Source organism: Lottia gigantea (assembly GCF_000327385.1).
Source record: "Lottia gigantea unplaced genomic scaffold LOTGIsca_155, whole genome shotgun sequence".
Lineage (NCBI taxonomy): Eukaryota > Metazoa > Mollusca > Gastropoda > Lottiidae > Lottia > Lottia gigantea.
This window is the reverse complement of record NW_008707882.1, coordinates 88,906-103,554: the sequence shown is the minus strand read 5'-3', so window position 1 is coordinate 103,554 and position 14,649 is coordinate 88,906. Positions and strand designations below refer to the sequence as shown.

The following is a 14,649-nucleotide window of genomic DNA, read 5'->3' as shown; positions in this document are numbered from 1 at the left end:
CAATTGTTGCCGTAGTCATTGTGGGTCAATTGAGACAACCGTTTTTTAGCGCGTTGCAGGGCCTGTTTAATCCATGAATTATCTCTTTCTACACACATTTATTAACAACTGGCCTCTGATTAACGTTTAACAAATTTTCCACCAACAAAGCCCTGTATATTACGATATGTGTAAATTGTATATGTTATGAATGGATGGAAGACTGGTTATTAGGCTATAATAGTTTATATAAGTAACTTATTATTTATTGGGAGGCAGTGCAATGTGTTATTATATTCAATGTTTTTGTTAATATATAGTTTAATCACAATACTTCCTTGTTATTATTTTGCAATCTCTCAAGGCTGGGCGATGTTCTTTTTATCGTTGATAAAAGCATTACGGGGAGTGCAACACAGAATGCAGGAGAGCAAATGTTAAAAAAAAAAGATTTCACACTGGAGACGCAAACTTTATTTTTTAGAAATCCTGTGTCCCGAGCTGAAACCAGGATATCCAAAAATACGTGATTGGTTTGTATCATTCTGAGTAACTGCTGGACTTGAGGTGGGTAAACCCAGAAATTCGGCGAGTCGGGGATTTAAATCCTACCTTGACCTACTTATTACATTTCTAGATCTGTAGCGTCCATCTGTGACCAGTAACGATTTGGTTTTATTTTGAATTTATTGCAAGACAACATGTGTTGCCAAACACCATTGTTGTTACTAAGACATATTCATAAGTGACAAACACTTAAGGAAATTGTATTGTGATAAATCGCATGTAAAGAAAATATTGCATACCGCATGGATTTTATTGATGCCTAGGCAAAATTAACGGTTTAGTATATGAAATTAACTCTATGCCACACAGCATTGATACAGTAATAACGTAATCGGAAAATGAAGACGTACAATCGTTACGCCACTGTTTTCAGTATTGTGCTATTTATCGTGGTAGTAGTGTTTTTACAGACTTTGTCTTTTTTGGAAAAATCAAACAAACAGGTTAAAGACGGGCTAACGTTTCTGCATGAAATATCTTCAAATTTTAGTTTAATCGCACCAACAAAACCAATTTCCAGACAGCGAGATGATGGAAAGAAAAGTTGTATTATAGATGACTGGATGCGATTTGATCCGTCAGTAGCAACTTTACCACGTCATATATTTTGTGATGAACTTTCAAAATCGTCAGATATTTTATGTCGTTGGTTCCTTACTCAAAATAATATCACAGACCACTCTCCTTGTCGTCTCCCGAAAGATGGGTACAAAGTGCCAAATATTGTGTTTTATGTGACGTTTACAGAATATAAGTTTCTTGTAGAACATTACCTCTGTATACTCAGTGCCAAAAAGATCCAGAAACCACAGTTTATCTATATAGTAGGTGATGTGATGCCAACTGGTCTGTATTGGGAGAAACTGTTGAAAGACGTACCAGAATTAAGAATTATATATCGACAAAAGCCCGAGTATATTTCAAGACAATTTGCAAGATGGCCAGCACATTTGTCTGATATTGTACGGGTGCAAATATTATTGGGTAAGTAGTATGTTTAGCGTCTAGAAGCTCTTAAAAACAAAATGAAATTAGAAGCGGAAACTCGAAATTGACACGTAGGTATGTGAAAGTAAGTCATCCATGATGCAAAATAAGTCTGGGGGTCGTCTACCTATCAACACTTTGTACTAAACAAATCTGATCTGCCCCCCCCCCCCCTCCCATACCCACAATCCCCCACTTCATTTCTAACATACATAAATTATGATTTTTGGTTCACAAAATGGAACAAAACCATTGGTTTTGACTGTGTCAGCTGTGTTAGGTAAATGTACAAATTTATCGAGTAAGAGATAACGTTTGTTTGAAATACCGAATGGTCACACATGCAGAGCATGTTATCTCTATATACTCAATCAATTATTTGTAACTTTAGATACAATATATAATTTAAAGGGACAGTATACAAAATATCGTAAATCATTCCTTCTTAAATATGCTAATTTCATCTATGTACCTACTTGATCAAACTGAATTTGTTATAAAAGGGTTAATCAAAAACTAGTTTTGGTGTTTTTGATATTTTTATTTGAAACCTTTAGAATCCATCCTATTTCTCTACAATAAGGCGCGTGTGTTTTGTTTAACTCTGTATAGTAGTTTTTTTAACACCTAACAAAAATCATAACGAACATAGAAAGTTAAAACTTTTAAATAGTTTTGACGTTCAAATTTATAGGCAGGGTTGGTATAATTAAAACTTTCAGATAAGTAAATTGGACACATTTCTTCCGATTTCGGTGCATGGTTTTCGAATATTTGAGCAAAAATGTTTTTGACCTACGAAATAAACATAACGCCCCTTAAATACTAGAGATTACCATCTTATTAACAGTTGAAAGGCTATAGTATAGTAATACACACTTTATATTAGCAAATAAATACTTGTGTTCATTCTTCAGGCATGCCACGTCTAATGTTTCAGACGATTGGGACGTTTGATTGATAAGATTAATGAAAAGTTCCATAAGTCCCTGGCCCCCAACTGAACTTGATCATCTACATAATTCATTCTGGTAATTCCTATCTTATGTTTCAGCCAATGGGGGTATTTATATGGATACAGATGAGATCTTCATTCAGTCGTTTAATCCTCTACGAAATTACAATATAACAATGGGATTAGTAGATGTTAATACTGGTATGGGCAATGCTGTTATTGTGGCTGAAAGACGATCACCATTCTTACAGAAGATGTACGACAATTACAAACACTTTAATAATTCAAACTATTATGCCAATTCGTTAAAAACAGCGTATTATCTATGGAAAAATGATACATCCTCCCTTCATCTAGAATCGGAGAACTTCTACCGTCCTGGTTGGTGGCAAGATGATCTGTTATTTGTGAAAACGGGATTTAAGTGGAGAACTAAGTATGCTGTGCATGTCTGGAGTAAAAGAGATCAACACAGAATGCCTAAAACTCTTGATGTTATTGATAATTGGAATACTACGCTGGGTGAAATATTTCGTTACATTTATTACGGTGTATCAAGATTGAGAAAGAATCGAGTTTGATATAATGATCACAAAATATTCAAAGAAATTGGTATGAAACTGCACAATCTTGAAAAGTATCTTACCCATGTAACAGTATATCACGACCTGTATACACATGAACCTACGTATTGTTATAAAACACACGAATAGTTCACAAGCATTTTGGATCTCTTCCTCGACTTAAGTGGAATTTTTTAAAAGGTTATAATATTTCAACAAAGCCTTCGTCTAACATTTACAGCCATTTCTAAACCTTTAATGTGAGATGAAGGCTTGAAATAATATTATAGCCTTTTCTAACAATTCGACCTATTAAAACGGTGGTGAACTACGTTCGTGCGTGTTATTTCCATGCGTTCCTTCTTGTAACCTTTAACCTAGGTATAGTTGTTCCTACTTGAAACCATTAACCTAGGTATAGTTGTTCCTGCTTGAAACCTTTAACCTCAGTAGAGTTGTTGCAACGTGAAACTTTTAACCTCTGTAGAATTGTTACTTACTTATACTTGCTTTTAATTGATATAATCAGAAGTTCATTTTCTGCGACTATCCAATATGTTGTTGTTTCGTTTTGCGGGTTGGATTGTTAGTACATGGTTTATTGTAACCTTTCATATTTTATAATCAAAGAAACATTGTTATGAAGTGTTTGAGTGGAATAAGATGAATGTTTACTACAACATAAAATGCCATTTAGTATATCAAATAGTTCTGTGGTAAAGACAAATCTGTAGTAAATTGAACGCGGTCCTTATGTTCCTGCGTTTTATTGACCGATTTCTTATTGAATAGATGAATAATATGAAGGTTAATAACTTAATTAACTAATCGTGTTCAAACTTTCAGAAAGTTTCTATTCTCGCTAGAAATGTGCGGATGACACATGAATACCCTTGCCTGTAGGTACATTATGGTAATGGTTAAATTCTATCTATGTCACAATCCCCGAGGGTAATTTGATACTCTATTATAAACTATACAGACATATTAATATAGCCCCAAACATCTTGTTATATTCTTTACTCCAAGGTAACTCTTGTTGAAACGACAATAGAAGCGCATCATTATATTTTCAAAGAACCAATTACCGCTATATTTTCATACTTCTATACCGATTTAAGTCTAGTAGTTGTTGTTTATGTACGTATATGAGTTTTATCAAACGAGTAGAACACCTTATTAGACAAATCCATGAAATTAAGCGTTTTATGTGGCCTCTATTGCAAAAGCTGCTGATAATATCTCTGGGCCTTTGTGGTATGTCTTTAAATGCTATCTTATACACAGAGACACATAATTTACGCTTGACAAAAACTTGGAATGGTGCAAATGATGTTATCAGTAAAAAAATTTGCTATTAGTGATGCCATCAAACCCTTAGTTTTAGTGGAATTGCAATAACCACAGTCTGATTGAAAATTGAAATTGTGAAAATTGATGCTATCAGTGTCCCTGATACACATAACATATTTAGCTTCTTTACAAGCCCTTTAATATGCTTCCAATGTAGCCAAATAATATTTTTAAAAATATTAAATAATAAACAGTCATATTAGTTACACAAAGCTCCAAAAAACTGTACCTGATATAGCCACATTTTTCTGTGATGTCGAAAATGACCCATATTTGGAGGAACAATTTGTGTTCTGTAACTTTGTGTCGTTGAATTTGTATCAATTTGAATTTGTAATTGGTGATAATTTGATATTTCAATTAGCATAAGAATGTGAATCAGATACTCAGAAAAGTAGACATTAATTGACCAGACCTTGATGAATTCCAGACCTATTCCAACCTAAATGGTAATTGCACCCCTCCAGGCTACAGTTGTTGATTGTTTTATTGTGCTTAATAATTTGAGAGTAGGCTGAATGTATTTACAATTTTATATCGTCTGCTGGAAATTGTTTTCGTAATTGGTGACATTATAAGTTATATACGTATCAGTGCAGATTATCTTCACAATGTCAAGCTATTACGAACTTCGTCGTATTCCCTGACTGCAATAGTCACCAATCCGATATCATGGAGCGATTTAATTGGATGATGCGCAAAGACAGCCCTCGATAGAAAATCTGTAAACCTTAAGCCATACTGTTTACAGTCTTTATGTCGACGGATCTGATTTGCTGTGTTAGCTAGCGTACAATCCAATTAAATCGCTGCATTCCGGAAGGAAAGGTAGCTATTGCTGTCAAGGTTCGTAATAGCTTGACATTTTGAAGATGTAGTGCAATATATAGGTCGATGGAAATATCGTAAAATTTTGTGAGGTAGTCTGAAGAAAACATTAAGATTCCGGAAGTTTAATGTCCGTTTGCAGCAGATGCTGATATCACATACTAGTCGGCGTGGTGTCTTCCGCAAATAACAAACCAACTTAAACGAAACTCATTTAGATTAGTCAGGATAGTTGGGATTACAACGAATTATAACTCAAACTGTACCTTGTTGAATGAGGCAATTATGACATTTTATAAATGATTACTATAAACTGAAAATGAAAGGCCTCTGACCTTTCGATTTAAAAAACCAGATAACCTCCATTAAATCCAAAAACGATGTAAGATTCAAGTAGTTTAGACTATAACGAAACTTAAAGGTTCAGATTATGCCGCAAGATTAGATCAAGTAGCACAATGATCCTCTTTCGGGTTGAATTTGAACTCAGTTGATAAATACTAATATTCGATTGGAAAATGAGATTTTAACCAACGATAGCTCAATGGGAATATTCGGGTTCAGTTCAAAGAACCATTCAACCCAAAAGAAGTCAAAACAAAGGATTATTGAGAGAAAGGTAGCGAATACTGGGGAAATACTTCATTTTGCTCCTGTTGCGAATGGGTACCGCGAGATGAACAGTTTTGCGTGTGCGAACTTGAAGAGCTTTGCCTCTGCCTATTCCTCTGGTTTATGTCCTGTCTTCTTATCGTCGCAATTAAAGGCTCGAGACTAGGCACGTTATCGAGAGCAGTGTAAGGTGCGGGATCATAGAAAATAGAAGCGAATCGTGTCTGCATCGTGTTCGCACCCGTTACTCGTCTTTTCGCGGCTTAACTATGACCTTTGTGGAGCGATAAATTTCACAGACTTGTATCATTAAAAGTTGTAATTTAAATACAGACAATCAAAGGAAAGTATTAGAGGTGTATAATACCTTGATATTATGACGATGCTGTATACTGTTAATGGACTATCATAGTGAATTATATCATTTCAGTATATTGTCAAACAGAATATTAAATATTAGAGTAAATGTAGAATATAAAGATATTGGTAAAAGAGATAATTAGCACTATATAAATAATTGATGCCAGTTGTTTGCTGTGCTCTTCGCTTCTAAATGTCGTTTAAATCGTTTATCTTATGTCAGCTCTGTCAGTGAAAAGGTGGAAATTTAAAGAGATAGTTTGTCCATGATACTTTACATTTCAAATTTGAGATAAAACTGATGCATGTACATCAAAATGTTCATTTTCGAAAAAAGGAGTGCTGTTAAAAGATGCTTTATCATCTGACATAACATCAAGAATATTAATCTGAGAATTGTTGTAATACACACATTGGCTTGCTCAATCTGACCAACCAACCACAGAAGACTGCAAAACCCAATTCTCTGTAGCCCTTAGAATCCATGTTCAAGTTTGCAGACATGTTCAAGACCTCAAACGAACAACTTTTCTGCAAATGGAATTTTCAGTTAAAGTATTCGAGCAATACTTGCCGCAGCAATTTCGATGTCATACGATATCTGTGAAAGTAAAAACATCTTGTGATGCCCTCAGCTGTAATCTTATCAAAATCAATTTAGGAAGGCAAGGGAAAAGTTAATGGACTATTTTGTTATTTGAACAATCTTTTTAATTACAAGTCAGTGAACTTGTATCAGTCATAATGACAACAACAGAGCTACAACAAGTAATTAGCACATATTTAAGGTATTTAAAAAATTCATATTTATACTCCTACACTCGAGATCAATAGGTGCTCACTGTCATATATGCTGGCTTGTTTCGTCGGTTGCGTCGGTCTTTCATGACTGTTTAATTATCACATGATGGACGAACTGGGCATTCGATTTACATAGTAAGACTAGTAAAGATTATGATTAAATGATTTGTCTCCACAATATCTGACCCTTGATCCACGACGTGTTGATGCTTCGTTAGCTGCTCGTTTGAACATACCTCAGATGTATAAAAAGTAGTATTAAAAAGATCGAAGATTCTCTAAACATTCGTTCCGTTTTGAGTTCGATGTCGTTAAAAAATTAAAAGAAATTAGTAGTGTAACGAAAATATGATACCCTCTAAAAGTTCTTGGAAGCTATTCTCAAATATCTAAAAGTTTATAAATTGGTGTCTTTTAAACAAATGTCTGTTCCGGTGTTCTATAACAACCTGGTAATTTACCATGGTATGACTGTCTTATTGACTTCCGAAAGTTCTTACTAAAACTTAAGAAAAGGAAGAATTTGATTGAACAATTAGCGTAAGATATAAACAGTAATATAAGCTGGATTAAACCTTCATTATACGATACGGCCGGAGATTCGCCTAATGCAATTGATCGCAGCAGATAATGTAACCTAATAATGTGTATTGGAGCATTCATGATTAAAAAGGAAACAGATAATGCGAATAGCATCTTCGCCACACGAACTTGAGGACTATTAAATACAAAATCCTTTCTAGATGTTTCACGAGTTGGACTCAATTTCTTCCAACGGAATGTTTTAGCAATAGCTACGGCCATTGTTGCAAGCATTAACGCAATAGCAGTCAAGGGTATCACTAACGTTATAACAGAATCTGCATACGTGAGCACAGAAAACATGACGTGGTACTCAGGATTTCGAACACATTCAGCCTTGTTTGTGTTCTTATCGGTCCTCACTTCCGTACTTCTAAGAGATAAACTGTAAAGACACATAGCTCCGACGAATAAAGAAATCACCACAACTTTCGCTCGTTTTTTGGTACACATTTCCGTCACTTTGGTAGGGTAACATATTGTAATAAAATTCTCAACAGTTATACAAACTATGTACCACACGGACAAGAAGCTGCACACGTAAGTCAGAAACACCAAAACTTGGCACATGCCTTGATGATGGTTGTAATCATAGCCTAGAACTTCCAGCCATACAAACAATAGGCTGATTAAAATTCCAGAATCGGACACTAGAACAGCTATTACATAGATACTAGATGACAATCGTTTCAGTTCCTTTCCTCTGAAAACACGACAAGACACAATATTCCCAAGAATTCCTGTAAGAATTATAACTGGAAGAATATACGTATTAAGAACGTTGGCGATACTGTACACCAATTTGTTACTACCTGGTATATCCAAAATCAGACTGAAATTACTGCTGATATTCATTGTGATGGTTTAAATTGTCAGTTCATCCTATTCTATAGAATCATTGTAATAAACAGCGTGTATTGAGAAAATTCACACTATGTCACATATCCGGTAATCAAAACTGATGTTTGTTTTGAATGATAAAGAGCATTTAAATCAAATAAACACTTCAACTCATTTCAAAAAGAGATCTTACTCATTTATTCCCTATCTTTTCTTCTGAAAACCATTTGCAATTTCTTCTTTCTAGAAGTCCACACACATAGTTTTTTACATGTAGCTAGTTAATTGTGATATTCAATCTCATTCCATTTGAATTATTCCATAGTCGATCGTTTACACCATTTGAAGTTCTTTGATGTTTTACTGTTATAAAGACTGTTTCTTTTATATGTGCACGGAGAGGTGATTTGTTGTAGTTTTTATGTGTGTTGTTCACATACGATTTTTTTTTTACATATCGTTTGTCGATTGGTTACACCACTTGAAGTTTGATGTTTCACCGTTATCAAGAATTCAAGTTTCTCCCCTTTTCCAGGTGCCTTCTTCAATTTATTTTTGGCTTTTTAGAAATTCACACATATAGGTTATTACATATCGTTTTATACTTCAATCTTTTTCATAGGACTAATTCCATCGTTTTCACAATCTGAAAACATTTGATGTGATGTTTCACTGTTATAAAGTTTTTCCTTTTTCCTAGTGCCCGGAGAAGTGAATTGTTGCTGAAGTAACCATGTATCAATCGATTTCAATCACCAATCATCATAGTACAACGTCCGGAACAACCTGAAATAATTTTATAAATAGATATTAATAATCTTTCAGTACATTGGTGACGTTCATCAAAGGGAAATCATTTGGACTTAAATATATGAATTTATATTAGTGGAGACCTACTAGTTTAAGTCAGTTTTGATCAGATAAATCCCCAGGATTACGTGAAAATGTCAAAACCAATCAGGCCTGATGTGTTTGATGTTTGACAACCTCTGTCTTGATTGGTACTATTAACACTTAATACTGTCCAGTATGTTCTTAAAGTCGGATACAGAATTAACCTCAAGTTTCACAAATTACAGATAAACTCTAAATAATTTAAAGCTTTTATACGTCTTGAATACCATGACGTTCGATAACTGTTACATATCTAGAATGTCACAACGTTCAATAACTGTTCGACGCCTTATACGTCTAGAGTATCAAAACGTTCGATAACTGGTACTTACACGTCTAGAATGCTGGAACGTTCAATAACTGATCAAGTACTTACACGTCTAGAATCAAAACGTTCGATAACAGTCTAGGTACGTATAAGTCTAGAATACCAAAACGCTTAATAACTGTTCAGGTACTTATACGTTTAGAATACCAACACGTTCAATAACTGTTCAGCTCCTTATACGTCTAGAATCAAAACGCTTAATAACTGTTCAGGTCCTTATACGTCTAGAATACCAACACGCTCAATAACTGTTCAGGTTGTTACACGTCTAGTATACTGGAACGTTCGATAACAGTCCAGGTCCTTATAAGTCTAGAATACCAACACGCTCAATAACTGTTCAGGTACTTATACGTCTGGAATACTGGAACGTTCGATAACAGTCCACGTCCTTATAAGTCTAGAATACAAAAACATAATTATAACAATTTTTCCTACTTGTAGGATATGACACAGAAAAAGGTAAAACTATTTTGATAAACTAGGGTCAAAGGTTTTAATACAGATGCAGAGCAAACATTTTGGCAGTAAAGAAGCATCCTTATTTGTGAGGTAAAAGGTAAAAAAAGATTGTAGTTAAGAAAATATCATAAGTCAATATAATTATGTAAACAAGTCTCAGATTTTCTTTGTCCATGTATTTCTTAATATTATTAAATAATCAAAATGTAATAACGTTTCCACAATGGAAAATAATTTACTGGCATGTGGTGTTCTAGACCAAGACCTAATTTCCTTCAATTCCACGCGATATTTCCTTATTATGTTATTTATTGAATTTAAAGACCAATCCAGAAACTAACGTATTGGATTTTATTAACTTTTAACCTTTGAAGGGAAGAAAAAGTTATTTCATATAGTTAACTAAGATTAAATAGTTATAAAACGACAAGATATGATTACAAGTTTCTAGATAGCCTTCTAGAAATTTACCTTTAAAAGACTCTATTTCCACATTTCAGAATGAAATACTTTCTCACTTATGATTGATAAGTTCATTAACTGCTACCAATATTTCGTCAATAATTTGTTACGGATTTCGGGTTTCGTTTTGCTTAGTTTTTCTATTTGCAACCGCAAATCTATACTTAAACAGTTTTTGTAGAGATTATATTTCATCATTAAAAGTCACTTCGGTTTTATATAGTCAAAATGAAGTTTTTAATTCAAACCAAGGAATATATTATGTCGTATGTGAGTCAACATTTTTTCCCGTGATAAACTTCTTGAAATACTGGCGTAACAAATTGTTTGAATTTTAAATATCAATCCTGAAATCGTTTCCACTGGGATAGCATGTATATGTATGCTATTAGAATAATTAAGAAGATATCCATATAATCTGTGTAAACGGTTTATCTCACAATATTTGAGAGTTTTATAATCTCAAGTGACATTTACATTCATCATTGAATAAGACCAATGATTAGACATGCTTATTGTGAGACATACAATTGACCATCAACAGCAACTAGCAGAGAATTCAAATTCTGGAAAAACTCTACACTCTTAGAGCTCTTAGAATGAACATAAAATTTAATTCTCAAGAATGGTCAATATGAGTATATATTCATCAGTGACCTTACCTGGTGTCAGAAGTTAGAACAGAATTCATGGAAAATCTGGAAAGCTGCAAAATTCATAAAACTAAGTAATTATTGAATAACGCTTAATCATGATATTAAGCGTTTTTCAATAGTTAATTGCATATTTGTGGATAATTACTAAGTTTTTTGGATTTATCGGATTATATAAGGATCATGTTATGTTATTTATGACACCAGGTATATCTTCTGGCTCTTATTCGCCAAGTTTAAAATTCTTCAATTTTATGTTAATTCTAAGACGTATTATCACTTTAAACGTGCCCTCATACAACAGCGATTACCTTTTCATATGGCTTCGAATAATGAAAGAGGTCACGACTTGGCCTACTGAAAGCAACTCACAACTCACAGTTGCATACGAGTTGAGTCCGAAATAAATATATGACCGCTGTTCTTATTCGCAACCAGACTGGTGATCACTATCACCTTTCTCAACCTCCGCCCTGACAAAATATCATACAGTTACCTACAGTGTCCAGAAGACTAAGAATCCAAGATTTTTGGTTTATCCTTTCTCGAAAAAGTGAAATTGTCTTTCTACTCCTCAAATTAGTTAATCATACTTCAAGTATGATAAATTTTTACAACTTATTCATGTAAAATACGTAATTCCACATCACAAATTACTATTTATCTATAATCAAGCTCCACTAAATATAAACTTTCGTTTCTTGATTAATACCGGATCAAATGTTGTACACAGCCAGCGGCCATCTTGGGGGAATAAAAACTTACAAATGCACACAAGAGCCTCAAGTGGACATTTTGCGGTTCATTAAAACCGACAATATCCGTCATGAAATGTCATTAGAAAGACTGGTGACGTTCGGAGAGTATTATCCTCTAAGCCTGCAGTAAACTGATAAATATAAGGAATAAGGACGGTGACTTCATACAAGGAAGGAATTTCGTTAATCATTTCGTACACCAAACACCAACCAATTAGATGTGCTGATGGAAATGAACCAAAATTGCAACATCATGAAAGCATTACCTTGTTGCACTAAGCACTCACTATACGACCAAATCGGAATAAGCCTGCAGGACATATTGCTGGATCCTATTCCTTTCAGTCGAATAGATAAAATAATTTGAATCGAGAAGTTTCATCAAGACTGTTATTATGTTCTCAACATAATCTTGTACAAACTCGAAGCTTTTATGAACTTAGATCAGAACTTCTAATTTTTTTTATAGAAAGTAGAATACTATCTTCACAATGTCAAGCTATTACGAACTTCGTCATATTTATAGGCTCACCTTGCAATAACTACATTTCTTGCATAACGGAATGCGGCGATTTGATTTCAAGCTAATACAGCCAATCACAGCCATCTACAAACATACAGTAAATTTTATGGCATAATGTTGGGGACTCTGATTGGCTATATTCGTTCAGCCGAATCGCTGCATTTACAAACGTTCGTGATAAATGAAACGTGGCTATTGTATTCAAGGTATAAAACGAAGTTCGTAATGGCTTGACATGGTGAAGATGGTAGATAGATTGCATATGAGCAAATGATTGTAATGACGATTTTACAGTTTTCAGTCGTCGGAAAGTTTAGATAGACAGAATCCAGCAAATTATCAGGTTTCTCCCAGATACCATTAGTTGCTTATAATTTTATTATAAGTCTTTGAAATTCTATTGCTTGGTGATTCTGAGGATGGCTGATCTTAGGTTACCTCTAAAGGTGTTTAGTCAACTTGTCTACGTATCGACATGTCTATTTGTTTAATCGTGTCTACATCTCAACTCGTCTACGTATCGACATGTCTATTTGTCTAATCGTGTCAACATCTCAACTCGTCTACGTATCGACATGTCTATTTGTCTAATCGTGTCTACATATCAACTCGTCTACATATCGACATGTCTATTTGTCTCAACATGTCTACGTATCGACATTTATATTTGTCTAATCGTGTCTACATATCAACTCGTCTACATATCGACATGTCTATTTGTCTAATCGTGTCTACATCTCAACTCGTCTACGTATCGACATGTCCATTTGTCTTAACATGTCTACATATCGACATGTATATTTGTCTTATCGTGTCTACATCTCAACTCGTCTACGTATCGACATGTCTATTTGTCTAATCGTGTCTACATCTCAACTCGTCTACGTATCGACATGTCTATTTGTCTAATCGTGTCTACATCTCATCTCGTCTACGTATCAACATGTCTATTTGTCTAATCGTGTCTACATCTCAACCCGTCTAAGTATCGACATATCTCTTTGTCTAATCGTGTCTACATCTCAACTCGTCTACGCATCGACATGTCTATATGTCTAATCGTGTCTACATCTCAACTCGTCTACGTATCGACATGTCTATTTGTCTAATCGTGTCTACATCTCAACTCGTCTACGTATCAACATGTCTATTTGTCTAATCGTGTCTACATCTCAACCCGTCTACATATCGACATGTCTCTTTGTCTAATTGTGTCTACATCTCAACTCGTCTACGTATCGACATGTCTATATGTCTAATCGTGTCTTCATCTCAACTCGTCTACGTATCGACATGTCTATTTGTCTAATCGTGTCTACATCTCAACTCGTCTACGTGCCAGCATGTCAACTCGTCTACACCTCAACTCGGCGAGGTGTCAGCATATCAACCCGTCTACGTGTCAGTATGTCAACTCGCTCACATCACAACTAAACTCAGCTAGGTGTTAACATGTTAACTCGTCTATACGTCTCAACTAATCTAAAGAGTGAAATAATGTCTTCGAATACTGAGCTTTTACAGTCCAGTTAAAAAATCTATATAATCCTATGAATCTTTAATGTCTCCAGGGGGAATTTTTGTACATGAAAAACTCTAGAGAAGGTAAAAAAAAAACTAGACGAAACTTCTATTTACTATAAAAGTTTCATTTAGAAATTGGATACACTTGTATAGAGTCTATGTTATGTAGTCCTGCCAAGAGAAAAGAAATGAAACAAGAAAATTACACGCATTGAAAATCTTTGTTAAGCTTAAAAGAATTTTTATAACCGAGATTTTTTTGAGACCTGCTCTAAATGTAGAATACCCAGCAATAATGGTTCATCTTTGTAAACATTTCGCAATTTGTACGAAATAGGTCTTTTAAAATGGGTGAAAATTCTCGATATACTATGTTCGAGGAACGGGTTGGACCAGATTTGTCGTGGTTTCTGAGAAAATAGATGAATGAAATGATCTATAGAATGTCAAAGTTAGATGAGCTCGGAATGAGTAACCATATCTTCACAATGGTGAATGCATTACGAATTTATACCTTTACTACAATAGCACCTGTTCTGCTATAACAGAATGGACTGTCTCGAGAAACATTATGGATTATTCTTTACAGAAGGCTCAGATTGGCGGTATTCACAAGAA

General features: G+C 34.4%; 2 protein-coding genes across 2 annotated transcripts; one reads left to right on the top strand and one right to left on the bottom strand.

Annotated features, from left to right (window-relative positions):
• Positions 1-884: 884 nt before the first annotated feature.
• Positions 885-3,600, top strand: LOTGIDRAFT_238614 (hypothetical protein; the record flags this gene model as incomplete). The annotated part of the gene is made up of 2 exons (XM_009050773.1): positions 885-1,530; positions 2,588-3,600. 2 exons carry the CDS (start codon positions 885-887, stop codon positions 3,067-3,069), a joined length of 1,128 nt encoding a protein of 375 aa, XP_009049021.1. The 3' UTR covers positions 3,070-3,600.
• Positions 3,601-7,626: 4,026 nt separating this feature from the next.
• LOTGIDRAFT_97168 (hypothetical protein) lies at positions 7,627-8,355 on the bottom strand (the record flags this gene model as incomplete). Its single annotated transcript, XM_009050772.1, has 1 exon — positions 7,627-8,355. A coding segment is annotated over one exon (729 nt), but the record flags the coding sequence as incomplete, so codon positions are not given.
• Positions 8,356-14,649: the final 6,294 nt, after the last annotated feature.